Source organism: Gymnoscopelus microlampas (assembly GCF_963454915.1).
Source record: "Gymnoscopelus microlampas genome assembly, chromosome: 15".
Taxonomy (NCBI): domain Eukaryota; kingdom Metazoa; phylum Chordata; class Actinopteri; order Myctophiformes; family Myctophidae; genus Gymnoscopelus; species Gymnoscopelus microlampas.
This window is the reverse complement of record NC_139952.1, coordinates 43,438,370-43,465,904: the sequence shown is the minus strand read 5'-3', so window position 1 is coordinate 43,465,904 and position 27,535 is coordinate 43,438,370. Positions and strand designations below refer to the sequence as shown.

Below are 27,535 nucleotides of genomic sequence, written 5' to 3'. Positions count from 1 at the left end.
TAGAATATTAATGGTTAATTGACCTGACCAGAACTTGAGGAAATGTGTCCCAATAAAACGTCCGTCCGTCTGTCTGTCCACAGAACATGAAGACAATCTTTGTGAACGAAGGTACTTTTTTTTATTGATTGAATACTTTATTAGTCAGAAATGTGAACGGCATGTGGTACAGTAACACTAGAAAAGTCCAGGGAACTTGTTTCCATTGTGGTCCTATGTATTCAATTCATCAACATAGCATAAACAAATTAACACAATAATACATGCCATCAACAAATACAAACACAATATGTACAAAAGAGATGGGAAAATTACATTTACCTCCCCTTGTGGTCTCCTGATGTTTTTTTAGGCCAATTTTGAAACACTACAGTATACCCTGTTATCTCATGGTCTGTTGTTAACCACATGTACTGTATGTGACATTGATGCATCTTGTTTGTTCTTAACCCTCGGTTCTACAATCACAGTAGATGAACTGGAGTATGGACGAGGTATGATTTATTATTATTAAGTGAGATCCTGTAGTAGTGGAGGAGTGCTGCTTAAACTAGTAATATGTAATTATTTTGTCATTGACTGTAAATTGTAAAGCTTAATCGATGTTTGCTTTTATCTCAGTGTTCATCTACAATGAAATCCTGAATGAATGCCACTACATCAAGAATGAACAGCGGACTGAACCGGTCATCGGTGAGTTATCTATATAATCACTATGTGATGCCATTCAAGAGCTACATTGACATTTATTTTTACCCATTTTAATGAAAAGTGACTTTGTTCCACAGTTACAAACACAAATGACTGTTGTCCTGTAAATAATAATGAATGGAGCATTTTGTTTTGGCAAGGTCTTCTTCATATTGTGACGTGTGTCAGGAGCCGATCTCAATGCAAGAACAAGGCTTTATGCATATGCCTGGTTTGCCAGAGGTTGTTCCCTCCCTCCAGATTCAGAGACCATCTGACTCTTCCAGGACACATCAAACACACTCTGGTGAGTCCGTTGATTCTACTCCGTGTGTGTTCAGGTTGCATGTCTGTTTTGATTTGGTGAGCTGAGTAAAAGTGTGTGTGTGTGTGTGTGTGTGTGTGTGTGTGTGTGTGTGTGTGTGTGTGTGTGTGTGTGTGTGTGTGTGTGTGTGTGTGTGTGTGTGTGTGTGTGTGTGTGCGCTAATGAATCAATCAAAAGCATCAAAGAGACCCCATGTGCACAGTATCATCACTTTTCATGGTTTAACATTTTGCCAGACCCTGGGGCCGGCCTGAAATAGTCCATGTCCCTTACTTGATTTGATCAGAAATTCCCTGAACCTCGGATCAAATGCCGGGCTGCGTTAGGTGGTACCAGTGTTGATTTTGACAGCAAATTTTAGTTTTAGTCAGTCTTTTGAATAAAATTCTGTTTAGTTTAAGTCATCTGAAATGTTTTAAACTAAATATCATAAGATTATACCCGACTAAATCTACAGTTGACTAAATTATTTTTTTGGCGGTGCCTTGATGGCGTCGTAATGGCTGATTTTACACTTGCACATTTTTTGACATAGTTTTAGTCGACGAAATCAACACTTGCGTGGTAACTGTTACTAAATCTGAGGGAGGGAAAAAATAGTCTTTCCTAGCCTCGCTAATTCCTCTGAGAGGTTTTAAAAGGTTCACAGTAAAGGTGCTTACCAGCACTTTGTTCCTGCGTGGATGTGTAGCCCTGTTCAGGGTTAATTGTATTATTTGAAAGGTCTTGCCTTGGGGTTTTAATTGTGTTAATTGTAGCTTTTATTTTCTTATATTTGATGTTGTACAAATCTTTGATCACTGTCCCCACATGTTTTCTTTTCTTTTTTGGGGGGGGGGGGGCGGGGGGGGTCCCCATATGACAATTTAAGGACTTAAGACCTTTTTAATACATAAAAAAAAAAGAAAGAAAAGAGAGAAGAAAAAAGACCATTCCTGCATCAAAAGTAATCAACAAACTATACTATAAAAGCTGGTGAAACATTGGGCAAATTGTCAAATAATATTAGAAAGAGGCAAGAACTGATCTACAAGCTTATAGATCTGCAATTTTCACAATATTTATCTGTGGAACCGAGTCAAACTTAATTGAAGGCCTCATCTCTACAATTCCAAGTGCTTGTCAGGGGGAGGGGGGGTCCCAAGTTCAAGTATGATTATTATGGGGGGTCGCGGCATGAAGAGGTTGAGAACCACTGAAATACTACACCACAAACTGAGCATGGAATTTCTATTTCATTCGTTGTCATTATAGTTGGACAATAACACCCCCACGGGGCTTTTGTTTGTTCTCTTTTGATTGAATTTGTGCTGTAGATGCACCAGAATCCTGCTCGATTACCATTTGCCTGGAAGGGAAAAGAGGATACGAAGGACCTAAAATCATTGGCCTGGGAGGAGGAGAATGCCCAAGGTCCTGAACACATGATGCTCAAGGTAAAATGGCAAATGTAGTGCAGCCTTACATGAGGATCAATGTGCTTTAAGGACTGTGATGTACTGCAGTAAGTCTGTAAAACTTGACACACGTCTTCATTTTGACCTTTTCCAGATCATTGATCTCCCATGCAGGGTTTTTAGCATGTTCAGTGATGACTATCAGCAAGGTGAGTACTGGCCATGTCCTCAAACATATTGGAGCTTGTCAGGGAGGGTCTGTCTGAGGAACAACCTCCACCCCACTGTCTTAAACTGTCTAAAGGTTTATAATTATTCTTTGACAGTCTGCAAGATTCTAGATGAGCACTTCAGCTTTGACTGGACGTATGAAGGTTAGTGGTTTTAATTAAACAGAGGTTGTGCGCTTGCCTCACGTTCATTATCTAAAATTTTGCATTGGACCTCTCCGTGGGCCGCAAAATGCCCACGGATCACGAGTTTGACATCCCTGATCTAAATAATGTTTGCGTTGTTTTAAAATGACATGTTCTGTTTTTGTGTGTATGCATATAGTTCCAAAGATCATCACACTTGATGAGCTGCAGAGCAGCCTCACATATCCTCAGCTAGGTGAGTACCACTGCAAACACTCTAAAGGGCTGTAGACAACAAGCACTATAAACATAAATATACAGTAATTAGAACTAGAAAAGTGTGCAGATCTCCGCGTCCTAGAGGGTGTGGTCCCTAGATTGTTGTCCAATTGTCTCAGTACATGTCTGTCTTCTTTCCCTGCCAGGTGTGCAGTTTCTAGTTCGACACAAATCTGACTTTGGACCGTGGAGATCCTTATGTTTACTCTGTGAGAAGGACCTTCAAGAATTCGAATTCTCCTCCCACGTATACAGTTTTGAACACGTCAAAAACTTTCTGGTGAGAACATACAAATAACATCCTCAAATGGCCACATTTATCCTTTTGTAACAATTGGTGCAAGAGGTATTTCCTCAATGCTTTTATTGATTGCTTGATTGATTGATTTAGAGAAGGCAACATTTTTTGGGGAGTTATGCCAATTAACAGTGCCCAAATTACACAATGTTAACGTGCTGAAATCAGTGGTCAAAGGCTTTGACATGGCCCCTTTGATCAGCTGTACTAACGAATATGAACAAATACAGTGAAATGAATCGTGGTTGTGGTCGATAAAACACGTGATCCTTGATTCTGATTAGCTGAGTCCCGTGCTAAACCACTCGATAACATACAAAGAGGACCGCTTGTTTCAGTGTCACTGTGCCTACGTCTTGTTTACAATATTTACCATGCGCTTATATTTAATGTATTATAATCTAATCCATGGATGTATTGCCGTTCGGGATTTCGTTTTTCCTATGGTGGAGAGTTCCATTTCGTCCTGTGTATGTGCAAGGTTTTACAAATCACTTTAAAACAAGGGAGAAACTGCGACGCGTAACCGCTCGCTACACCCCCAGTAGCTTCCATTCATTTGCAGTGGTGTAAAGTAACTAAGTACATTACTCAAGTACTGTACTTCAGTAAAGTAAAAGTACCTCAAAATTGTACTTGAGTATTTCCAATTTTCAGTACTTTTACTTCTACTCCACTACATCTCAGAGGCAAATATTGTACTTTTACTCCACTACAATTATTTAAAAACTTTATTTACTAGTTACTTTGTAGATTTTGATTATTACAAAACATACACCACTTCAGACATTTCGGCCATTTGAAAATAGCCGATCTACAAGCTCACAATGTGTCACGATGCGACGCATTGTGAGCTTGTAGATCGGCTATTTCCCAAAGATTTTGATGCATTTTATACATTTGAAAACTTGTGAAATGGGACATTCTGCGTATTTAAGTACACTTTGATACCAATTCTTATGTACTTTTACTCAAGTAAATGTAAAATTCCTGACTTTTACTTGTAACGGAGTATGTCTACATTGCAGTATCGATACTTTTACTTATTAGTAAAATATTTCAGTACTTTTTCACCACTGTTCATTTGCACAACATCCTGGTTTGTGGCTGGCTGTCCCAGGGACTACTTTGTAGTGAAGTGCGTGTGTGCGTGCGTGTGTGTGTGTGTGTGTGTGTGTGTGTGTGTGTGTGTGTGCAGACAAAAGCCCACCCAGGCTCACTAGATTGTGAAGCAAAGGAAAATCCTGACAAGTTGCTGGACTTGGCAACGCAGGCAACGGAAATCCACTCCACTGGTTGTATACAGGTACATTCTACACCTCAAGTGTACACTCTACACCAGGTATACTCTACCCATTAAGTACACTCTACACATCAGGTACACTCTTGTAGATATCACAAAGTACATGCAGCAATCTGTTCTGTTTCAACACTCAATCTCTCTATTTTCTATCTTACAGAAAGTGACACTGAGCATCCCCATCTTTCCATATACATATAGAAACGGTGAGTGTGGTTATAGGCATAGGGAGAGAAAGTGCTGCGTTTTGTATTCAAAACATGGTTTAACCAAACAATATGCTCAATAGAGCACAGACCTCCAACTAGGCGGCACCTTGTCTGTTAGGAGTTGCTGACCTTATCTAGCACCGGGTCTCCTTTTGGCCAATCGTTCTTCTTGGGTGTCTGTCTGTCTGTCTGTCTGTCTGTCTGTCTGTCTGTCTGTCTGTCTGTCTGTCTGTCTGGGCACTCAGTCAGAAACAGATAAGACAAGAATAAGGCAATGACAACAGCTCAGGTTTGAAAGAATGAGTGATTATTATTGTAGTACTAAAACAGGAGATAGACTTACAGTTTCGATGTAGCAAGGTAAGTTCCCGTGTCCATCTGCCAGGTCCTGCTTTCTGGAGCAAGTTATATACTAGACACTCCACAAGCCTTGACGTAAATGTCATTCCTACGTGGTCATAAAAATGTGGACCAACTGTGTTTAATCCATTAAGACCGGGAAAGCATCTGTTTCATTTTAGAATTTAGTGTTGGCTTTTCAAAAATAGCAGATCTACAGTATAAGCTCATCACCCATTTTAGCTTCCTTCTTGTATTGACAACAACAACACATGGTAGTACAGGCCCCTAGGTTACAGGTCAAAGGTTCAGGTCATTTAAAGGGTAAGATCACTTTGGTAGAGGTTTGGGTTGTGTAGTGACCTTGCCATGATGTAACTCCAAAGGTCGGCAAGAAATAAAAAATAATTGCTCCATTGATTAGAAATTGATAATTCAAAATATGCTCCTCATTGACTTACATTGTACGGTAAAACAGCTCTCAAAGTCACTCTTTTAGCACATAAATGAACCCAAACATAGCTGATTCAGACAATATAGAGCATCACCAAACCCAGTACTATTTGTTTTTTTAATAAAAATGTCAACTCCCTGTTGATTTTACTATTTGAAGATCAGGATCCGGATCCGCCGATCCAGTCCGGGTTTTCTACTTATTAAAAATGGCAAAATCAACATGAAGTTGACATTTTTATTTAAAAAAAAAACAGTACTGGGTTTGGTGATGTTCTATATTGTCTGAATCAACTTTGTTTGCGCTCATTTCTGTGCTAAAAGAGTGACTTTGAGAGCTGTTTTACTGTACAATGTAAGTCAATGAGGAGCATATTTTGAATTATCAATTTCTAATCAATGGCGCAATTATTTTTCATTTCTTGCCCACCTTTGGAGTTACATCATGGCAAGGTAACTACACAACCCAAACCTCTACCAAAGTGGTCTTGCCCTTTAAAAGAAATACATTTTCTAACATAACTACACACTAACTGTGGTTACAAGGACATAAGCATACATCACTTACATTTTTCTAAATGAAATGCATACTTTAGGTATTCAGAATTCCTTAACAGTCCTTGAACATTTTTAACAAATCGTTGCTTCTGGAGGTCCTGGCACAACATATTTTCAGATGGGGCCAAATATATATCAATTTGCCCTGGAGGGTCTCTCATGGTGTACAATAATTATATAATTTAGCTCCACATTTCTGTTCCAGCTGTCATCGCCCTGCAAAGGAAAAAGAGGTCTGAGGGTAAAGGACAGCTTCTTCCTGTTTTAAAAGTGGGAGAGAAATTGGGTAAGACAAGTCAAATGTTTTGGTCCACATGTAGCCCTCATTTATCAACGCGGTGTAGACTAAATAATGGGCGTACGGCGATTTATATTCATCAATATATCCTGACTTTGGCTTCAGCCTACGGCCCGTTCAGATCTCACGACAGGTCGGAGGCAGTTGTTGACTTTGGCTATACACCCACCCAGCATTGTCTGACCGTCTGACAGGCATCTGAACATATGTATCCACTCCACAATGTATATTTAACACACTAAAAAATAATCCCTGTGAAAATATAACATTTTAACAAATTTAACTAATTTATTATTATTATTATTATTATTTTATTTAAACAAACTGCTTTAACAGTCATTCAGATAAGATTGCAGATCTGGCTGCATTGGCTATTTGAAAATGGCAGATCTACAAGCTCACAGCGCGTTGCAACGCGTATAGGATCTGTATAGGATCCTGTGATAAATGCCACTTGGACGTTGGCTTACGGACAGATTTAAGGGAAAGAATACACTGTTTTTTACGCTCCAATGATAAATGATAATATTCGCCATGCAGCCGCAAGTCTAATTTGTTTTTTTGTTTGACATGACTGTATTAAAATAACTTATTTTTGTTGTTTCCTTTTAACTCTTTAGCCTTTGTGTCAGTTGCCTATATTGCCTCATGTTGTTTCTCAGTCCCTACAGAAACTCTGAAGGAGATTGCTAATGTCATTGGGAGCAACACGAGTCCTGAAATGACCAAGATGCCTGAGAGAGATGCTGACAAAAAACGTCCAGATGTGAAGGATCCCACTCCACAGCCATCAGATGTGAAGGATCACATTCCACAGCCCATTCCAGTGGAAAAGAAAGCAGTGCCTGAGAAAGATTCCTGTGTCCATAAACCTGATGAGAAGAAGTGTCCCACTCAGAACAGCTCTGTGGAACGTCGAGCAGACGAAGAGACTCAAAAGCAAAGTGCAGAAGAACAAAAGACTGAAAAAGTCCACACTCCACAGCCCATTCCAGTGGTAAAGAAAGCAGTGCCTGAGAAAGATTCCTGTGTCCTCAAACCTGATGAGAAGAAGTGTCCCACTCAGAACAGCTCTGTGGAACGTCGAGCAGACGAAGAGACTCAAAAACAAAGTGCAGAAGAACAAAAGACTGAAAAAGTCCACACTCCACAGCCCATTCCAGTGGAAAAGAAAGCAGTGCCTGAGAAAGATTCCTGTGTCCTCAAACCTGATGAGAAGAAGTGTCCCACTCAGAACATCTCTGTGGAACGTCGAGCAGACGAAGAGACTCAAAAACAAAGTACAGAAGAACAAAAGACTGAAAAAGTCGATGCGACGGGCCAGCCTTTTACGTGGAAGTTTGCGTGGTTAAAAAAGGTGAGCCCTAAGAGTCAGAAGACGGCCCGGAAAAGAGAGGGTGACGCAGGAGAAGAGGCCGGAACAGAAAGCGGTGCGACTGGCCAGGATGCCACCTCAATGGTCACGACAGATACCGAAACAGAGTACAGGCCCTTTCCAGTGGAAAAGGACGCCGCGTCAGAGAAAGATTCCCGTGTCCATAAACCTGGTGAGAAGAAGTGTCCCACTCAGAACACCTCTGTGGAACGTAGAGCTGACCAAGAGACTCTGAAACAAAGTACAGAGGAGCGGATTGAAAAAGGGAAAGAAACCCGAAAGGGTGATGTGGGGGAAGAGGCCGGAACAAGAAGCGGTTCGACTGGCAAGGACACCGTGCCAAGGGTCAGGAAAGACGGTGATGCCGAAGCGGAGAGCAGGACACTTGGGAAAAGGCGGAGGAGCGAACATGCCAGGCCGGAGGTGGCGGGTAAAAGACAACGACTCGGTGATGAAGAGGAAGGTTCAGCCTGTAAGAAGACCCAGAAGTCCTCCATAGAAGAACAAGACAAAGCTGGAGTCATAAGCAGTATTACCCAAAGGTCCTCCATAGAAGAACAAGACAAAGCAGGAGACATAAGCAGTATTAGCCAAACAGCGGAGGCTTTGAGTGATGTGGCAGTGGAGACAAAAACACGTGATCAATGTGAAAATCACAAAGGTGTGTATCTGCTGAGTTATTTTATTCTTCATCATTTGGTCTACTCTGGTGGCGGTGTTGCTTTTTTCCCATTTAAGCATCTGGTGTACAGAAGTATCTCAACAGGATGAGATCAGTGTCCTGTCATACTGTTCTTATTCAGCTCGGTTCATTCTGTATTACAAAGGCCACGGGGCAAATCTTTGGCCCTGTTGTGCAACCCAGATAAGGCAGTGAAATGCTAAACAAGACGATACTCTCAACAGAGGCGCCCAATGTCAAGGTTGATGGGAAAAGTAAATGTTGTGAGTGCTGATAAGTGAAAACCCTACTGAAAGGCTTCCGATTTCATTCTCCCATAGAGGAGGGGACAAATTTTGTCCCCTCCTCTATGGGAGAATGATTTAATTAGTTATATTGTTGTATTTCTCTTCTATTTTGTACCAGTGTGAACTATATTATACTATATTACTATTTTACACTCCTCTCTTGGGGGAGTTTTTCCATACTATAGGGAGTTCAGGACCTGGCAGGTCGCATGGTCTTGAGGTCTCTGAGTTACTTTATGAGTCAGATGAAACAAAACTACTGTATAGATCAGGGTTGTCAAACTCGCGGCCCGCGGGCGTTTTGCGGCCCGCGGAAAGGTCCATGGCGGCCCGCGAAATACTTTTAAAAATAGTAAATTGATACTACATCTAACAGACATAGATTCGGAGTTTACATTGCCTTGCTGAGCGTCCAAGCAGATGTCCCCTCTCCCCCACTCGCTGCTACTTGGCTGCAGCAAGTACCTTTGATGGCCCGCTATAGAGAGGCATTGTCTCTCCCCAGCTGTGGAATGTTGTGGCTGATTGGCTCGTTAAGAGTCTATTCAACTACTAGTCGAGTAGTAATGGCTATACTCTTTGATCCTCACACAGGAGTCAGACTCTCTCTCTCTCTCTCTCTCTCTTTATTTGGCTATTCAAGAATAGCAGATATAAAAGCTCATAGTGCCGCACTGAGTGCTGCACTATGAGCTTGTAGATCTGCTATTTTTGAAAAATCATGGAAATCTTTACAAATGTCTCCTAAATGCTAACAGTTTTCTGAAACACTTATGTTGCTATAATGTGGTTCTCTAACTTTTTTATGTCTATATATATATATATATATATATATATATATATATATATATATATATATATATATATATATATATATATATATATATATATATATATAATAGGTAGTTAGAAGCATTAATCATATATGTGTTAAAAATACATTTATCAAAGCTGCTTCTTTTATTTCTCAGGAGCTTGCCCAGTGAAATCCTCAGTGTTAATTGAACTCAGAGTGTATTTAACATTCAATCTGGGGAAAGCATCTGTGTCATTTTAAGATTTATTTGGCTATTCAAAAATAGCAGATATAAAAGCTCATAGTGCCGCACTGAGTGCTGCACTATGAGCTTGTAGATCTGCTATTTTTGAAAAATCATGGAACCACACACATTACCAGGTATTGAATTGAATCGTTCTATTTCAAATGGATGGGCTCGTTACAAATTGCATTGTTTGATTTTAATGTAAGTAATTAAAGTAGCTAATCTTCATAAAACATTTTTTAAATGATATACTGTAGTTATAGCAGTGACTGAGATGTAGTGGAGTAGAAGTAAAAGTTCTGGAAATTGGAAATACTCTAATAAAGTAAAACTACTTCAAATCTTTACTTAGGTACAGTACTTGAGTAAATGTAATTAGTTACTTTACACCACTGTTCTATAAATGTAATTATTTAACAACCCACACAAATTACCAGGTATTGTTTAACTTCAAATTGAATTATTCTACTTAAAATGGTTTATAATAATAATTATAATTATTATAATTATTATAATTATTATTATTGTTACAAATTGCATTGTTTGTTTTCTGAGACAAGTTCAGACAACAGATTGAAAAACAATGCTGTATAACTGAATGCGTGAGCGCGCATGTGTGTCCGCAACTGGTTCCTGCCCACCTCAAGTCACCATTTGACCAATCTTGCCCGGACACCAAATTGAGTTTGACACCCCTGGTATAGATTATAGGTTAATGTTTGTATCACACCCATCCTCCTCACCTTGCCTCTCCTGGTTGTTGTCCGTTTCCTTGCACCATAGGGAAGAGGTACGGGGCAGATGACCTCCTTCCTCCCAACATTCCCCAGCTGGACCGTGACATCGAGGACATGATGGAGCTACAGGACCCCTCTATGCTGCATGGGATAGGTACAGTAGGCTCCCGTTATGTTATTTTAGGCTATATTCAAACCGGCAGATCAAAGCCCTTTTTTTTTTGGCCTAACCTGATCAGATTGGCTTTTATCAAGTCTGATTGTAAAAAAAAAAACCCACACATGGAAACAAATGTTTCCTAATCAGATTTGAACCACATCCCTTTTGTAGGTGGTTTGAAATGTGAATCAAAACCGATTTATAAAGATTTATAAAGCATAGCCTGTTACTAAATGTAATTTACAGACTTATGCACATCAATGTCACTGGTGATAGGCTTGGACCTTTTACAGGGGCCAGTTCCGAATTGCATCCACCTGTAAGTGCTCTTTTAGAGCGGTTTTGAAGGAGAGTAAGGATTCACATTTTTTTATTACACAGTAGTAGTTTGTTTTTCAGCAAGATACTTTTCAACCTGTTCATAAACTATATTTTCCATAACTTTCAAGATGGAACTAAGAATAGAAATAATGTAGGGCGGTAGTTGCCGGGGCTGGATGTGGATGGACCTCGTGGGGCAGGGGAGTTATTGGGGAAGACAGAGGGGCTGAGCTCAAGCATTTGGGTGTCTGAGTCGGGAAGGGACAAGGTATTTTACCTTGCAGCTCAAATTTGGTAAGAGACAATAATAAAATGCAAGATGCAGCCCGACAGTGTTCAAAACATCTCCTAAGCCCATTTTATTTTCCACCAACTGATGTAAGCAGTCGGTGTTTGAACTTCTCCATCGTGCTCTGTGTGTTGACAGCCTTAAGGAAAGAAAAAGAGACCGTTGCTGAACAAGAAACTTTACATGGACTCGAACCAAAAGCTCCTCCTCAACCTGCAGATACCCCAGGTGCTTCTCAGGTGACCCACAGCATCCAGGTCAGCCCCACCCATCCCCAGGGCCTTCAAACCCCTCCGTCTACATCTGACTGTCAACCCCAGGCAAATACACTAATCTCTGATGCCCAGGACAAGCCATTCAATGCTGATGTCCAGCACCACCAAGCTCAGCCACCAACCGACAGGTGTCACCCCCAGGTCACTCCAGCGGACACCATGAACCCCACAGCTACAAGCACAGCCCTGTGGCAGTACCTCAACAACACTGAAAGAACAGAGCCAGTCATTGGTCAGCATACTCTCTCATTTTTGTATATTCTCAAATGTACTTTTGTCTTGAAATGTCTGGTTTATAACATTGTGGGATGTTCCTCTAGTCAGCAAGGTATACTATTTTGCAATGTTGTGCGAGATATCTTAAATATGTGGAAGCAATCACTGATTTGAGGTCATACTGTATGTCATGACATGCATCCTTGAACGGATGTGTTCAATTTGTCTCGCTCACATGCAAATATGAAAATAGCAGATCTACAAGCTCTGAGCTGGTACGACACCATCGTACAGTGTAGCAAACAATCCTTACTCAGATGGTCTAGATTTCCTGACAGTTATGCATAAATATATCTGTGTTATATATATATATATATATAAATAAGTGTATCGACTCTTTGGTTAGAACATACCGTTGTAGAGGTGAAATGATCACTTAAATTGATTGAATTAACTTAACGTAAACCGCTTTTGCTGCAACACCAATCACAGCTCGCCTCACGCTGTTAAAGATCACGTTGGCACATTAATTTAGTACATCAATAATCTGTACATTGAAACTATACACATAGGATACCAGGTCAACAAATGACCTGGCATCTCTCTACATCACACGCTATCTAAATGACATTTTAGCCTTTGCATAAGCCTGCAAGGTCGTCAAGGCTAGGGCAAGTGCTACGGGCTAGGGCATCATTGCTGTTTTGATCACAAACTGCACACCAACAACTTACAGTAGCTAAGAGAAGCTTGTTTGGGTTCAGATAACTTGAGCATTCACTGTCATCTTCTACTTGCCATAGTGTTCAGTATGTGACATGTTCTGTGACACTGTGGTCCAGGTTTGAGCATGATGACAGAGTTCCAGTGGCTGGAGGACAACGCCCGCAACTATTTCCGTTGTCACTGCTGTTCCAGCGACCTTGTCGGTTCCCAACACATGTCTCACATCATATCTGCAGATCACCGCTACAACTATATAGTGAGTATCAGAGCCTGTGGTGGCAGGGAAACTCTTTCTAATGCTTAATGTATATACTTTGCATACAATGGTAATGCTGACAGAGTATGAAATGGGCTTAACCATACCAGTGTTTACTGTTTGTGTTCCAGGAATGGCAAATTATGAGGTGTTCAGGATATAGTATGTTATCTGAGCATGATGGAAAGGAGCAAAAACATTGAATACAAAGTTCAGCTGAGCTCAAAGAATAAGGAGGTGTGGGGTTATATATATAAAAACAACCTGCACCCCAGCAGTCTTACCAGTGGTCTGACATGTTCAACTTATTGTCTCCACCAGGCCGAAAGGCATGGCGAGAGAGTATGTTTTGCTCCCCCTGTCTGTCCGTCCGTCCGTCCGTCCGTCCGCCACCCTTTCAACATTGCCACCAGGAGGCCGATTTTGCAACAAATAAACATTTATATTACTACAAATGCTGTCCCAAACATCACGCAAATCGGTAGTCAAGTGATCAAGACGGATATGTCCGATCAATAATAATCATGTCCGGTTAATAATCATTTTAATAAAGTAATCAATGCGTATGTACTGCAGGCCTAGTTCGACCTTTATTCATTGTATTCTGCTTGTAATGGCAAGTGCTGCTGTTTGGCTGGACTTGACCTGGCCTAGACCTCTTTATTAACGACAGACACGATTTATGATATTACCACGTACTTAAGTGTACTGTGTCACTACATTGTATTGTCAGGGGTTAATTTGTGTCCACTTGTGTGTTTGAATGTATAACAAGAAAGACATTCTACCTTATGTGATTATCACTTATTGAAACTGAACAGTAACTTACGCTACATGTTTGTTTGTTTTTTGCAGAAAAAGTTGCATCCTCGAATGGTCCATGATTGGCCATTGCTGGGTCGTGGCCATGAATGGCCAGGCAGGTTCAGGTCTCTGCGAGACCTGGCCCAACGGGTGGAGAGAGATGAGGGATGGGGAAGATTGAAGGTAAAAATGTTTTACTACCTTCTTTTAACCCATTAAGACCTGAGGCCGCGGTAGCCTGGTAAACCCCTCATTTCCATGAGGGGTTTCCATTTGATATCAGGAGTGAGTCTGGCCTGCAGGGCTGTCTGGGCGTTTCTGCGGAGTTCATAACAATGTTCAATCAGCGTCCTCGCTCATTGTTCTGTGATTGATAGCGGAGGTAGGCAGGTGGAACCCGAGTGAACCCGGATGGAGCCGAGTGCAGCCGACACAAATGAAACGGTCCGCCATTGAAATCCTGTCCGCTGTTTTTGGTTTCGGTTTTAAAACTTTAAAATGCTCTCAAACTTCTTTTTTGAGGCACAGAATTTACTTTTAAGATATCGTTCGGATAGAATTTAGTTGTTTAACTTCATATATGTGGTCAATTAATCATGACAGAGCTTATTTAAAAAATTCAAATCAGACAACCGGCAGCGGCGGGCAGTGACACACATGTATCCGAATAAGGCAACCTATTTTCGGCATGGCCCTTTCTAAAGTCCCCCTGCGTCACATTGTCTGGTGGTCGAGGAAACAAACTGCTGATTGGCTGAAGGGGTTGTCACTCCTGCCCAGCTCCAGCCCACAGCCAAATTGCCCATATAGACGGATTTCCGCGCGACGTCATCACAGAGCAGAATGCGCAATCTGCGCATGCTCGGGGGAAACGAATTGTTACGCCGTTCACTCTGTTGTTGTGTTCGGGAGTTAGATAGCCATAATTCTGATATTATAGGCATAATAGGCATAATGCTGCTATTATATACAAACAGATCCAACTTCCGACAAATCATTTTTATTGAGTAAACAAGGTATTACAAACTGCATAATTTAATCTACTTTCATTAAACCCGGTGAAGATCATTTCTTTTATGAATGGACATTTGACCAGAGCTGCTGCGGGTAATGGCGCCCTCTATAGGCTTACCCCTCCTCTGCGCGGTCATATCCTCTCATGTTTACTAACAGGAAACCCGTCTATAGGTCTGCAGACCAGACCAATTCCTGAAATCAAATGCAAAAGAAGGGGGGGGGGGTTACCAGGCTAAGGCCGCGGACCCCCCATCTCAAAATATTTGAGTTACAAATATTCAAAGATTTGCAAATATTTTCATGATTTTTCAAAAATAGCAGATCTACAAGCTTGTAGCGTGCCACTCGGTACCGCGCTATGAGCTTGTATATCTGCTATTTTTGAATAGCCAAAGAAATCTAAAATGACTCACGTGTTCATCATTTCCGGTCTTAATGGGTGGGACCACTTAAGCCCTATTTTATACTTTTGAAATGTTCTAAAGGTTTTGCCAACAAGGTCGTGCCCAATATTTCAGAAACTGAAAACTTAAAGATTAAGAACTCTCACACTTAAACGGCCATTTCCCCACGATTTACCGTTTGTAAGCAGGATTGTGAAAAGCTGTAGCAGTATTGGAAATGGTGGGGAATAGTTATCATGGTCTAAAATGGTATGTACTGTAGCCATTTGAAAGGTGTTAAAGGTAGGGTAAGTGATATTTTTGGGTTAAAACAAAAAGTATTTTTTAAAAGGTTAAAGCACTATATTCTGATACTAATCATTGCTATAGAGTGTTTGTTCAGTAACAGGAGTCTCCCCGTCTCTCCAGCTCTTTAATAAACAGAAAATACATTTTCTGGTAGGTGTCAAAATCTCAGCCAATCAGGAGAAAGTACCCATTTTTAAGCTTCATTTTTATAGTGTTCCAGTTCCAATTTTGCCTGCTCATTTCTTAGTGTCATCACTTCCAATTTCACTTGTTTAATCTGTATCCCGATTGTGTTCTCTATCCTGATTGGATAAAATTGGAAATGAAACTGAAACTGAAACGAAAATGCATTTTCTGTTTTATAAAGAGCTGGAGAGACATGGAGACTCCTTATATGGACAGGACACTCTATAGTAACGAGCACTATCAGAACATAGAACCATTTTGCAATTATTTGAATAATTGCAAATCACTTACCCTACCTTTAAATAAGAAGTCACTTGCATAATATTGTGTGCTATTTTAAAGGTGGTGGTGATGAAGTCCTCCACAAGCCAGTCCCTGAAGGTTACTGCCAAATCCCCTTTGAAAGCAGACGGCACAAGCAAAACAAAGGCTGTTTCTCTTGAAATGAATGAAGACCTCAAAAATATTCTCATATCCAAAACTGTGGCTGAATTAACTGAACTGTCCAGGAGCTGCCTAACTGAAGATACAGCCAAAATTGTTTCCAAAGGCAATGTTGTCACAGTCACGTCACACACTGATGGTAAAACTACGTCGACCTCTGATGCACTTGCAACCAACTCAAAACTTGCCAATACACACACACAGGTAGATGTGTCCAAATCCACCATCTCCAAACCCTCTTCATCCGCGACCACCTCTAAACCAAGTGAAAATCCAGCCTTCTCTGAAACTCTCTGGGAAGCTCTCTGGCAAGATTTTGAGGCTGCCGTTGAAGCTACGAGCACGTCAGGTAAAGCTGTCACCACCAGTCCGACTGTGGCAGGGCCCAGGGCCTCTGATGCTGTAGGTTCCCCCGAAAACAAAGTCACCTCCAGCACTTCCGAAACCGCTTGGAATATTTCAACCCAACGCAACGTTACAGAGACATCTGTGACTGCCACCAAAACCGACACGACCTGTCAAACTACTAAAGATGTCTCCAAGACCGGCCATATGCAGACCTCCATGATGTCAAATGGTGGTGACACACAGCTGCTTCCCTCACTGGCCACAGCCGTGTCTCCCACATCTACCTGTCAGAGCAGCCCTGTAGAAACTTCACAATCCACAACAAATGGACCTGTAGTGGGTCAGTATTATTATTTTTTAAATCCCTAACCCTGGCCTCCCTATTTTGCGCATGTAATTGTTGTTCTTCTTGTTGTTAACTCTTTATTTTTTAATTTTTGTAACATTTTCAGCACTTTCTTTAAATTTTTAATATGATTGTATAATCTCTAGATAATATAACAGGAGAAAAAAGGCATAGATTGTGGCACTATGTCTTTAAAGGGATAGTTCACCCCCAAAATGACTTTTTCTATGGATTAGTCACCCCATGGAGACTTGAATTCATGGATATTGTTTTGTTTTTGTCAAATTCCTAAGCCAATAATTTGATGACCGGCAGCGGTTCCGGTAGGAGACAAAGAGTCTCCTTTGTGTCGCCTACCGGAACCGCTGGCCATCAAATTATTAGCTTATACTGTAGGAATGCGACAAAAACAAAAGAATATACATGAATTCAAGTCTAAATGGGGTGACTTATAGATACTAACTATCCCTTTAAGGAATAGGTTATGGATGCAAAGCTAATAAAGAGGATACTGTAGGATGTCTTAAGTTGTCAGCCCATATTATCCTGTTCTCAGTTTCTCATCTCTAGCTATTTCTAATCCACCATCATCGTTTATTTGCACTCAACCACCAACTATCACTTCCATCCCTTCTTTCCATCCGTAGGTAATGAAACAAATCAAAGCCCAGATCGTTTGGCCACTGGCTCAGAATCCTCACCAATGCACACCTTACCCTCTGACACCCAGACAGAGAGGCCACAGAGCTGTGATGTTCAGACAGAAAGTCCACAGAGCTGTGATGTTCAGACAGAGAGTCCACAGAGCTGTGATGTTCAGACAGAGAGTCCACAGAGCTGTGATGTTCAGCCAGAAGGTCCACAGAGATGTGATGTTCAGGTAGAGAGTTCCCAGGACCCCAGGATGCAGCCAGTGGCCCCTCTGATCTCGAGACCACAGCCAGGGGCCCCTCTAGACACCAAGATGCAGCCAGTGGCCCCTCTGATCTCGAGACCACAGCCAGGGGCCCCTCTAGACACCAAGACACAACAAGTGGCCCCTCATGACACCAAGACACAACAAGTGGCCCCTCATAACACCAAGACACAGCAAGTGGCCCCTCGCGACTCCAGTACACAGCCAGGGGCCCCTCATAACACCAAGACACAGCAAGTGGCTCCTCGTGACACCAAGACACAACAAGTGGCCCCTCGTGACGCCAAGACACAACAAGTGGCCCCTCGTGACTCCAGTACACAGCCAGGGGCCACTCATGACACCAAGACACAACAAGTGGCCCCTCGTGACACCAAGACACGACAAGTGGCCCCTCGTGACGCCAAGACACAACAAGTGGCCCCTCGTGACTCCAGGACACAGCCAGGGGCCCCTTGTGACACCAAGACACAGCAAGTGGCCCCTCGTGACACCAAGAAACAACAAGTGGCCCCTCGTGACACCAAGACACAACAAGTGGCCCCTCGTGACACCAAGACACAACAAGTGGCCCCTCGTGACTCCAGTACACAGCCAGGGGCCCCTTGTGACACCAAGACACAACAAGTGGCCCCTCGTGACTCCAGTACACAGCCAGGGGCCCCTCATGACACCAAGACACAACAAGTGGCCCCTCATGACACCAAGAAACAACAAGTGGCCCCTCGTGACACCAAGAAACAACAAGTGGCCCCTCGTGACACCAAGACACAACAAGTGGCCCCTCGTGACACCAAGACACAGCCAGGGGCCCCTCGTGACACAAAGACACAACAAGTGGCCCCTCGTGACTCCAGTACACAGCCAGGGGCCCCTCGTGACACCAAGACACAACAAGGGGCCCCTCGTGACACCAAGACACAGCCAGGGGCCCCTCATGACACCAAGACACAACAAGTGGCCCCTCGTGACACCAAGAAACAACAAGTGGCCCCTCGTGACACCAAGAAACGGCAAGTGGCCCCTTGTGACACCAAGACACAACAAGTGGCCCCTCGTGACTCCAAGACACAGCCAGGGGCCCCTCATGACTTCAAGACACAGCAAGTGGCCCCTCGTGACACCAAGACACAACAAGTGGCCCCTCATGACTCCAAGACACAACAAGTGGCCCCTCAGGACTCCAAGACACAACAAGTGGCCCCTCATGACTCCAAGACACAACAAGTGGCCCCTCATGACTCCAAGACACAACACGTGGCCCCTCATGACTCCAAGACACAACACGTGGCCCCTCATGACTCCAAGACACAACAAGTGGCCCCTCATGACTCCAGTACACAGCCAGGGGCCCCTTGCGACACCAAGACACAACAAGTGGCCCCTCGTGACACCAAGACACAACAAGTGGCCCCTCGTGACTCCAAGACACAACAAGTGGCCCCTCGTGACACCAAGACACAACAAGTGGCCCCTCGTGACTCCAAGACACAACAAGTGGCCCCTCATGTCACCAAGACACAACAAGTGGCCCCTCATGACTCCAGTATACAGCCAGGGGCCCCTTGCGACACCAAGACACAACAAGTGGCCCCTCGTGACACCAAGACACAAAAAGTGGCCCCTCGTGACTCCAAGACACAACAAGTGGCCCCTCGTGACACCAAGACACAGCAAGTGGCCCCTCATGTCACCAAGACACAACAAGTGGCCCCTCATGACTCCAAGACACAACAAGTGGCCCATCATGACTCCAGTACACGGCCAGGGGCCCCTCGTGACACCAAGACACAACAAGTGGCCCCTCATGACTCCAGTACACAGCCAGGGGCCCCTCGTGACACCAAGACACAACAAGTGGCCCCTCATGACACCAAGACACAGCAAGTGACCCCACGTGACACCAAGACACAACAAGTGGCCCCACGTGACACCAAGACACAGCCAGTGGCTGCTTCGGACTCTGTTAAGCAACAAGGGATTTCTGAGGATTCCAGGGAATGTCAGCAGGCTCCTCAGAACTCTGGTTCAAGGCAAGAAGCTCCTCTGTGTTCTGGCACACGACCCTGGCCTCCCCAGTACTCTGGTACAAGTCAGAATGCACCTCAAGATGTCACTTCACGTCTGTCACTCACAGGAATAACGATTGACAGCCGTCTGTCCTGTTACCTGAAAGCGATGTCAGAGGCTGATAGAAAGCGAGTCGCAGGTGAGTTGTTGTTTTTTTGCCCTTATGCACAATTTGCTCAAATCTTGCGTGGTGGTGAGATTTGGTTGCAGTGGTGTCAGCAAGGATTTACAAGTATCAAGTGTTACATAATTTTGTGTGTGTGTGTGTGTGTGTGTGTGTGTGTGTGTGTGTGTGTGTGTGTGTGCGTGCGTGCGTGCGCGCGCGCGTTTTCCCTAGGTCTGAGATCGGTGTTGGAGATCCAGTGTGGAGAGATATCTAAGAATGAGCGACTGGTCCCTTTTTACATTTGTGGTTGCTGCGAAGAGTATGTTGAACTCAGAAACATTTGTAAACACATCATCAGCGTCGATCACCAGCGCAAGTATATGGTCAGTGGCCTCTCCGGTACTTCTCACATATTATCATTTTTACTAACCTAACCAAGTGACTAATTGTGACATGCTCTAGTCTAACATTAACCGTCTCCCCATGACCAAATAATTTAATTGTAATTTTGTCTTCTGCCTTAGCCCATTTAGGCCTGAGGCCCGATTCTACAAATGCCTTCAAAATCAAAGTCGGTCAGATAACTCACGAATAGACTGAACCGATGTTATAGACCTAATATATTGAACCAATATTATGTGTGGATGTAATATTTTATCTTGGCGTTCAGACTCTGCTACATTTTCCTCCCTGCTCAGCACAATTAAGACAACCATCATTAACCTTAAGAGCAGGGAGATAGATATATAATAACAACCCCCCATGGAGAATAGAACCAATAGTTTGTTTGTTTATTTGGATCCCCATTAGCTACTACCTTAGCAGCAGCTATTCTTCCTGGGGTCCACACAGAAATAAATTACAATAGCAGAGCCCACTGGTGGTGCTGGGGTGGTGGTGGGAGCAAACGCTGCATGACAACAACCATAACACACAAGCGGACAGAACACAGATGTAGGTGAGCTTAAATAACCCGCCCAATTGGACAGCTGATTGCCACGTCAGTGTATGACGTACTGTATGGGTCTGCATGACGCTGTAAACAGCCACATAGAATGGGCATGTATGTAACCTCTCGAGTGTATGCTGCCTGAACTAACTCGCAGGCTACGTATAATTTTTGCAACCGGTTAGGCAACATCCTTATTCGTTAAATGTTCAAGTTATTTATTTATTTACTTAAGTAATACAGCATTTTTACAGTATAGCCTAAAGCAGATACTGTTAGGATGACGCAGACGCCTGAAATGAACAGACTGAACGTTTATCAGAATGGTACACATTATGCCCCTTTCAAAAGTAAAACTTTAACTCATTGAGTGCCATTAACGCGTTTCACGTGTTTTACCGCAATGGTGCAACGTGCCATTAACGTGTTTCACATGTTTTTGAAAAAAATAGAAAAAAACTTTTAAAAAAAAGCCCAAGATAAAAAACCCAAGATATCAATATCTGAAGATCTGCAGCTCCATCCACACCTTGTTTAACTTATAACTTAAAAAGGCTGTATCTCGCTTCCTAAGCACTTTTTTTTACTTTGGAAAAAAAAATCAAAATCGTACTGGCCAGAAATAGCCAGATATAATTCAGGAACTCAATGAGTTAACAAATATAAAACATTGCAGGCAAGGGGTATTTAACTTTCTGCGGTCATTTTAACATCTTCTCTGGATTTCGCGTGCACCCCAGACAGTTTTCAAGTTGCTTGATTCAATATTTAGATATTTCATAGCCTATTTTATCAGGCAGTCCCCTCTTACTATATAAACCCATTGTAACTTCAAACTCCATTTTAACCATGCTAGAAAACACACAACCCTTGTCCCTCTAATGCGTGAGGGGCCGTGTTTTTAAAATGTATTTAGTTTAAATTTTCAAAAGAATATATTCTGTCTTTTCTCTGATGGTATTACATGTAATCAAAAACATTTTTTTGTGTGTGTTAATGTCACACATCTGTCTAAAAATGCACAAAATATGGAGCAGTGGCTGTGTTGAGCTACGGTTTTAAATTGTCTTCTGTATGTTTGTGTTAGTGGAAGGAGTTCCCTCATTTAATGACTGGAATCAGGAACATGGAGGCGTGGAATGAGAAACAGAAGATGGAAGGCTTTGAGCTTGCCATCAACAGAGTCGCCGAACGGGAGCAGTTTTACCAAATGGATGCTGAGGTAACCGTTTTGATCGTTCATGAAGTCAAGGTTCACCCTTGTGTTACAGGTGGTGAAACTGCAACGGAACTAGTTTGAAAGCGCAAAGATAACACTTTAAAACTTGTATATCTGAGTCTGGCCATAATTCATTAAGACCAGGAACGCATCTGTGTGTCATTTTAGATTTTTAGCTATAACCATTATTTTATACTTTGGCTGTTCAAAAATAGCAGATATATAAGCTCATAGCGCGGCACAGAGTGCCGTGCTATGAGCTTGTAGATCTGCTATTTTAGAAAAATCTTGAACATTAAGTGCAAATCTTTGAATACATGTTATTTTTGGAACAACATTTCTAACTCAAATCTTTGCTTCTGGGGGTCCCTGGAACAACATATTTTGATGGGAATCTGCGGCCAAACACGTATCATTTTGGGGGTCCTTGACATAAAAAAGTTTGAGAACCACTAATATTATAGCAACATATGTTTTTCAGAAAACTGTTAGGATTTAGAAGACATTTGTAAAGATTTGCACACATTTTCACGATTTTCCAAAAAGTCCCAGATCTACAAGCTCGTAGCGCGGCACTCGGTGCTGCGCTATGAGCTTATAGATCTGCTATTATTTTATAGACAAGTAAATCTAAAAATGACACAGATGCGTTCCCGGTCTTAATGGGTTAACTATAATGTTATATTTATGTATTAACTAGTGTAACGTTTTTTCTTGTCAAGGTTATACCGCTTGACAAGAGCTCCTATCATCGTGTCCGAGTGGCTCCATTCAGAGAAGGTACTTCATCTTTTTCTCCTTTTTTTTTTACCTAACAAGTTTTAATGAACCACATCGGTGTCATTACAGTACATATCCATGTCTATTCACAGCTATGGTCCTTGAATCGGTGTTAATTTTGACAGCAAATTATGATTTAGTTTTAGTCAGTCTTTTGAATAAAATTCCATTTAGTTTTAGTCATATTTTAGTCATCTGAAATGTTTTATTTTTTGTCTAGTTTTAGTCGACTAAATATCATAAGATTATAGTCGACTAAATCTACAGTTGATTTAGTCGACTATAATGTATTGTGGAGGTGCCTTGATGGTGTCGAAATGACTGATTTTACACTTGGTTGCATGCTGAAAATAGCCGATCTAACATTTTAGTCTAGTTTTTATTTGTTGACGAAATTGTCAATATATTTATTCTTAGTGTTAGTCATCACAGCTTAGTTTTTATTTCATTTTTTTTTCCATTTCGTTTTCCTCAGTGAAAAAAGGTAGTCGAGGTGTGTAACTGTAGTGGTGTGATTGTTGTCTGTAGGCATCCACATACTGGAGGACATCTTGAGACAAGAGAATCTGTCCTCCTCCTGTCCACCTGCCGCCCAACAACCACCAGGTGAGAACCTCTCCCATCTACAGACAAGCTTTATGTTCCACTGGAATAATGTTAGAATGAGATGGACAACATGTCGTTGTTCTGGTGTTGAACAGACCAGCAGAGCTCACAAGATCCTCCTCACACAATGACACTGTGTGAAGCCACTGTTGAAGTTTATAATCTTATTATCGTTTCTCCCAATTCAGAAGCGACGGACAACAAAGAAAACCTACGTTTGAAAAGGAGTCTGACTGAGACGACTCCGATCAGCGTGGCCATAGTGAAGACTGAGCCGGTCGCAGAGCAGATATCAGGCAGACCACACCCAGAACGTCTCACAACCCTGAACACTCACAACTCAATCAAAACAGGTGTGTGAGGTCAACATTACTCCCAACACATAGAATGTTGAATATAAAACCATATAGATATAGAAACCTAGATACCTCATTGGCCGCTGCAGTTCATTGGAGCGTCCTGTATCCGTGGCCACCATATTCGGGAAGGCACGCTGCCACTCAAAGTGACTACTGGCCAATCACAGCATGTATTTTTACGGGGCTGTGATTGGCCAGTAGTCACTTTGAAAGGCAGTTTGCCTTCCCAAAAATGGCGCCCGCAGATACAGACGCCCCAGAGTGGGAGGAGGCGTCTACCTTTATATGTCTATGTATTCACCTCTTTCCTAGGCTGTGTGTTTTCCACCTCCTGTCGATTTGATCCAATGAAATCCAATGAAACTGGTCAGATGACCAATGATATCCAATGAAATCGACAGGAAGTGGAAAACACACAGCCTAGGAAACAGGTGAATAAAACCTTGTCTAATTGGTCTAATTGTCTCTCTGCTGTTTCCAGTCACCATTAAACAGGAGGTGAAACAGGAAGAACACACCCACCCCTGTTTCTCTGGACATAATGGTAAATACTGACGCTGACTGCAACACAACCTGTTTTGCTGTCCTGAAACACTACTGTTTTGATCAACTGTACTATTATAGTTAGTTCCAAGGTGGCAAAAGACTCGCAGACTATTTATACTTCAGGCACTTTTTTTGTTAACTAAGATATACAGTGCACAGTAATGGACAGATGAATGAGCCTGCAGGCCGTCTGTGTTCAGTTAGATAAACACAAGGTCACACTGACAAAGCTGCAATCCTCCCACTATAGCTGTATGGAAGTAATGAACTGTTGCAAAATTGCTTGCTCAGGTTGGGACTGTCGCGTCTCTACTCTACATGTAAAGTGTCTTGAGACAACTTGTTGTGATTTGACACTTAAATATATATATATATATATATATATATATATATATATATATATATATATATATATATATATATATATATATATATATATATATATATATATATATATATATGTGTATATATATATATATATGTATATATATGTGTATATATATATATATATATATTAGGGTTGTCCGATATTGGCTTTTTTACCGATAACCGATATACCGATATTGTCCAACTCTTAATTACCGATACCGATATCAACCGATACCGATATATGCGGGGATTATTGTGATTAGGGTAAGCTCAAATTTCATATCACACACACCATATACAGTAAAAACTCCTGTAACTTATTTATAAAGCAAAAAAAAAAAAAAAAAAAAAAAAAATTTTTTTTTTTTTTTCAAAAACCGATACCGATATTTTCCCGATATCAATTTTTATGCTAATATCGGCCGATAATATCGGGAGGCCGATAAAATCGGACATCCCTAATATATATATATATATATATATATATATATGTATATATATATATATATATATATATATATATATATGTATATATATATATATATATATATATATATATATATATATATATATATATATATATATATATATATATATATATATATATATATATATAATGTTCAACAGGCTTGTGTAATGAATATGTCTCTGGGTGTGTGTGAAAGTCTGGATTGGAATTCCAACATATTTGTCTTTTTTTCCCTCCCCCCCAGAAATGAGGAAAGCAGTGAAACATGGTTTGGATTACGTGTCACTGAATGAAGATGGAGAGACAGTCAAACAGAGAAGAATTTCACATTCACCCGATGGTGGCGGCACGTGTGACGGCCCTTCAGGTCCTTATTCAAACGTCTCGTCGCTTGCCAGCCAGTGTCCCTCTCCCCAACACCAAGTGACAAGAGTGAAAGTAGAAACCACATCAGTACCTACAACTCTGGTTTCTCAAGTGCCGCACTGTGAGCCTTCACAAATCCAGGGTGAGAAAGTTTTAGAGATTAACCTTGAATGCCCGCCAACAAATCCAGCATCTACTCAGCCATCAACTACACCTTGGTTCATAGATTCCTCACTGATTAAACGTGAGCCACAGTCCAGGTGTCCCTCTCCCCAACACCAAAATGTCGGAGTGAAAGTAGAAAGCACATCAGCACCTACAGCTCTAGTGTCTCAAGTGCCGCCCTGTGAACCTTCACAAATGCGGCCTCGACCTAAATTAGAGCAGATCTTGAACTCACTTAAAATATTGGCTTCCTCTAACTTTAACCTTGAATGCTCTCCAACAAAGCCAGTCTCAGCTGCATCTACTGAGCCGTCAACCACCCCTTGGTTCATAGATTCTTCACTGGCTAATCGCGAGCCAGAGCCTGAACTTCACTCCACCCTCTCTAAGGTTCAACAAGCCTCGCCACCACTGCTGAAGTTGACCGCTGTGGCCGCTGTCCCCCTGTCCCCCGCAGCCAACAAAGATCTGCCCTCTAGTGAACCGATAACATCCATCGTCGACATGAACGACTTAAGACATTTTACATCTTTGATGCGAGCCGAGCAATCAGGGACGGACGTCTCTCCCAGCCGAGCAAGCCCCGAAAATGCCATTGAGATTGTGACCATGACATCGACATCCACCCAAACATCTGTAGGTCTCGTGAAGCCCAGGATGCAATTGGACTCAAAGTGTCGAATCCAGATCACCAAACCAAACCAAAGTGCCAATGTGTTGAAGCGGAAATTTGCGCAGCCAAAGCCTGCAGACGATGACATCTGGGACTACGAGAACCGGCAGTTCATGCCAGAAAGCAGAGCTACCGACGTCATCGGTGATGATGACCAGTCTCTGGAAAACTACTACAGAGCAGCCAATCCAGAAGGTGAAGACTGTCGCGTTTCCTCCAACCCACCTGCAGCCAGGGCCGTCAGCTCCACTGAGCTCCAGCCCTGGCGAGACCAGGCTATTCAGTTCAGCTGCAATTTGGCCACGACCCCAGCCACAGTCACTAATCCAAACAACACTGCTCAAGTGATGCAGGCCAGTGCATATCCTCCTTTTAACATCGGGGTCGCTCCATACATGGGTAGTCCCGTCACCGCGGTGAACCCAAACCCCACTAGACAGCAGTTTACTGGTTCTGACTACAGCATCAACCAGCCCACCTTAACAACGGTAAGCTCCAGTGACTCCCTGCCAGCTGCAGGTTATGGCACCCCGGTTTATCCTTACGGTCAACTCACCCAGAATTTTTATTTCCCACATGGATATCCGTACGGAACTGGGCATGCCGGCGAGTCCCGAGCTCCAGAGCAGCACCCTGTGTTCTCTCAGTATGTAAACTACAGTGATGGCTCTGCTGGAGGATTGTACCCGATGCACACTCCAGAAGCATGGCTTGACTTGCAAAGACAACAGCAGCCGTAATAATGATCCGGGTAACGTTCTCTCTTATGTGTTATTCACACTTTTTGAAGTGTGTGTGTGTGTGTGTGTGTGTGTGTGTGTGTGTGTGTGTGTGTGTGTGTGTGTGTGTGTGTGTGTGTGTGTGTGTGTGTGTGTGTGTGTGTGTGTGTGTGTGTGTGTGTGTGTGTGTGTGTGTGTGTGTGGTCTTGAGATTAGCACTGCATCCAAATTGTAAATGGACTTGGATACATTTAAAATGTTATGGAGGGACTGAAGCATCACAGGTGTTGATGAAAGAAGAGCTGCTGGACTTAGGGATAAGTTAGGGAAGTCCACTCAGGTTAATGGAGGTCAGCCATACTTCAAAGAAGCTGGGGAAAAAATAAGCTTTAGTTTATGCCTGAGAGGTTGATGGATTTATAAAATGAATTACTTTTCCAATGTATGATTTATGTACAGTATGACCCTTTAAGCAAATACAGGTGCCCTGAATGAATATTTTGGTTGGTTTTCTAGG

The 27,535-nt window shown here is 42.2% G+C and overlaps 1 protein-coding gene across 1 annotated transcript in view; it reads left to right on the top strand.

Moving 5' to 3' along the window:
* LOC311061218 (uncharacterized protein) overlaps positions 1 to 27,039 on the top strand; it is a gene marked incomplete at its 3' end in the record, with an annotated part of 79,943 nt that extends 52,904 nt beyond the window's left edge. Inside the window, exons 28-52 of the mRNA XM_084079772.1 lie at positions 84 to 111; positions 622 to 693; positions 852 to 997; positions 2,332 to 2,451; positions 2,567 to 2,621; positions 2,739 to 2,786; positions 2,968 to 3,024; positions 3,194 to 3,327; positions 4,544 to 4,651; positions 4,806 to 4,851; positions 6,410 to 6,490; positions 7,165 to 8,538; positions 10,673 to 10,780; positions 11,535 to 11,903; positions 12,730 to 12,869; positions 13,725 to 13,856; positions 15,911 to 16,700; positions 17,354 to 19,831; positions 20,030 to 20,181; positions 21,835 to 21,969; positions 22,689 to 22,746; positions 23,275 to 23,352; positions 23,541 to 23,705; positions 24,193 to 24,255; positions 25,340 to 27,039. Coding sequence (XP_083935898.1) covers positions 84 to 111; positions 622 to 693; positions 852 to 997; positions 2,332 to 2,451; positions 2,567 to 2,621; positions 2,739 to 2,786; positions 2,968 to 3,024; positions 3,194 to 3,327; positions 4,544 to 4,651; positions 4,806 to 4,851; positions 6,410 to 6,490; positions 7,165 to 8,538; positions 10,673 to 10,780; positions 11,535 to 11,903; positions 12,730 to 12,869; positions 13,725 to 13,856; positions 15,911 to 16,700; positions 17,354 to 19,831; positions 20,030 to 20,181; positions 21,835 to 21,969; positions 22,689 to 22,746; positions 23,275 to 23,352; positions 23,541 to 23,705; positions 24,193 to 24,255; positions 25,340 to 27,039 — 8,637 coding nt within the window. The remainder of the gene's footprint in view (positions 1 to 83; positions 112 to 621; positions 694 to 851; positions 998 to 2,331; positions 2,452 to 2,566; positions 2,622 to 2,738; positions 2,787 to 2,967; positions 3,025 to 3,193; positions 3,328 to 4,543; positions 4,652 to 4,805; positions 4,852 to 6,409; positions 6,491 to 7,164; positions 8,539 to 10,672; positions 10,781 to 11,534; positions 11,904 to 12,729; positions 12,870 to 13,724; positions 13,857 to 15,910; positions 16,701 to 17,353; positions 19,832 to 20,029; positions 20,182 to 21,834; positions 21,970 to 22,688; positions 22,747 to 23,274; positions 23,353 to 23,540; positions 23,706 to 24,192; positions 24,256 to 25,339) is intronic.
* Positions 27,040 to 27,535: the final 496 nt, after the last annotated feature.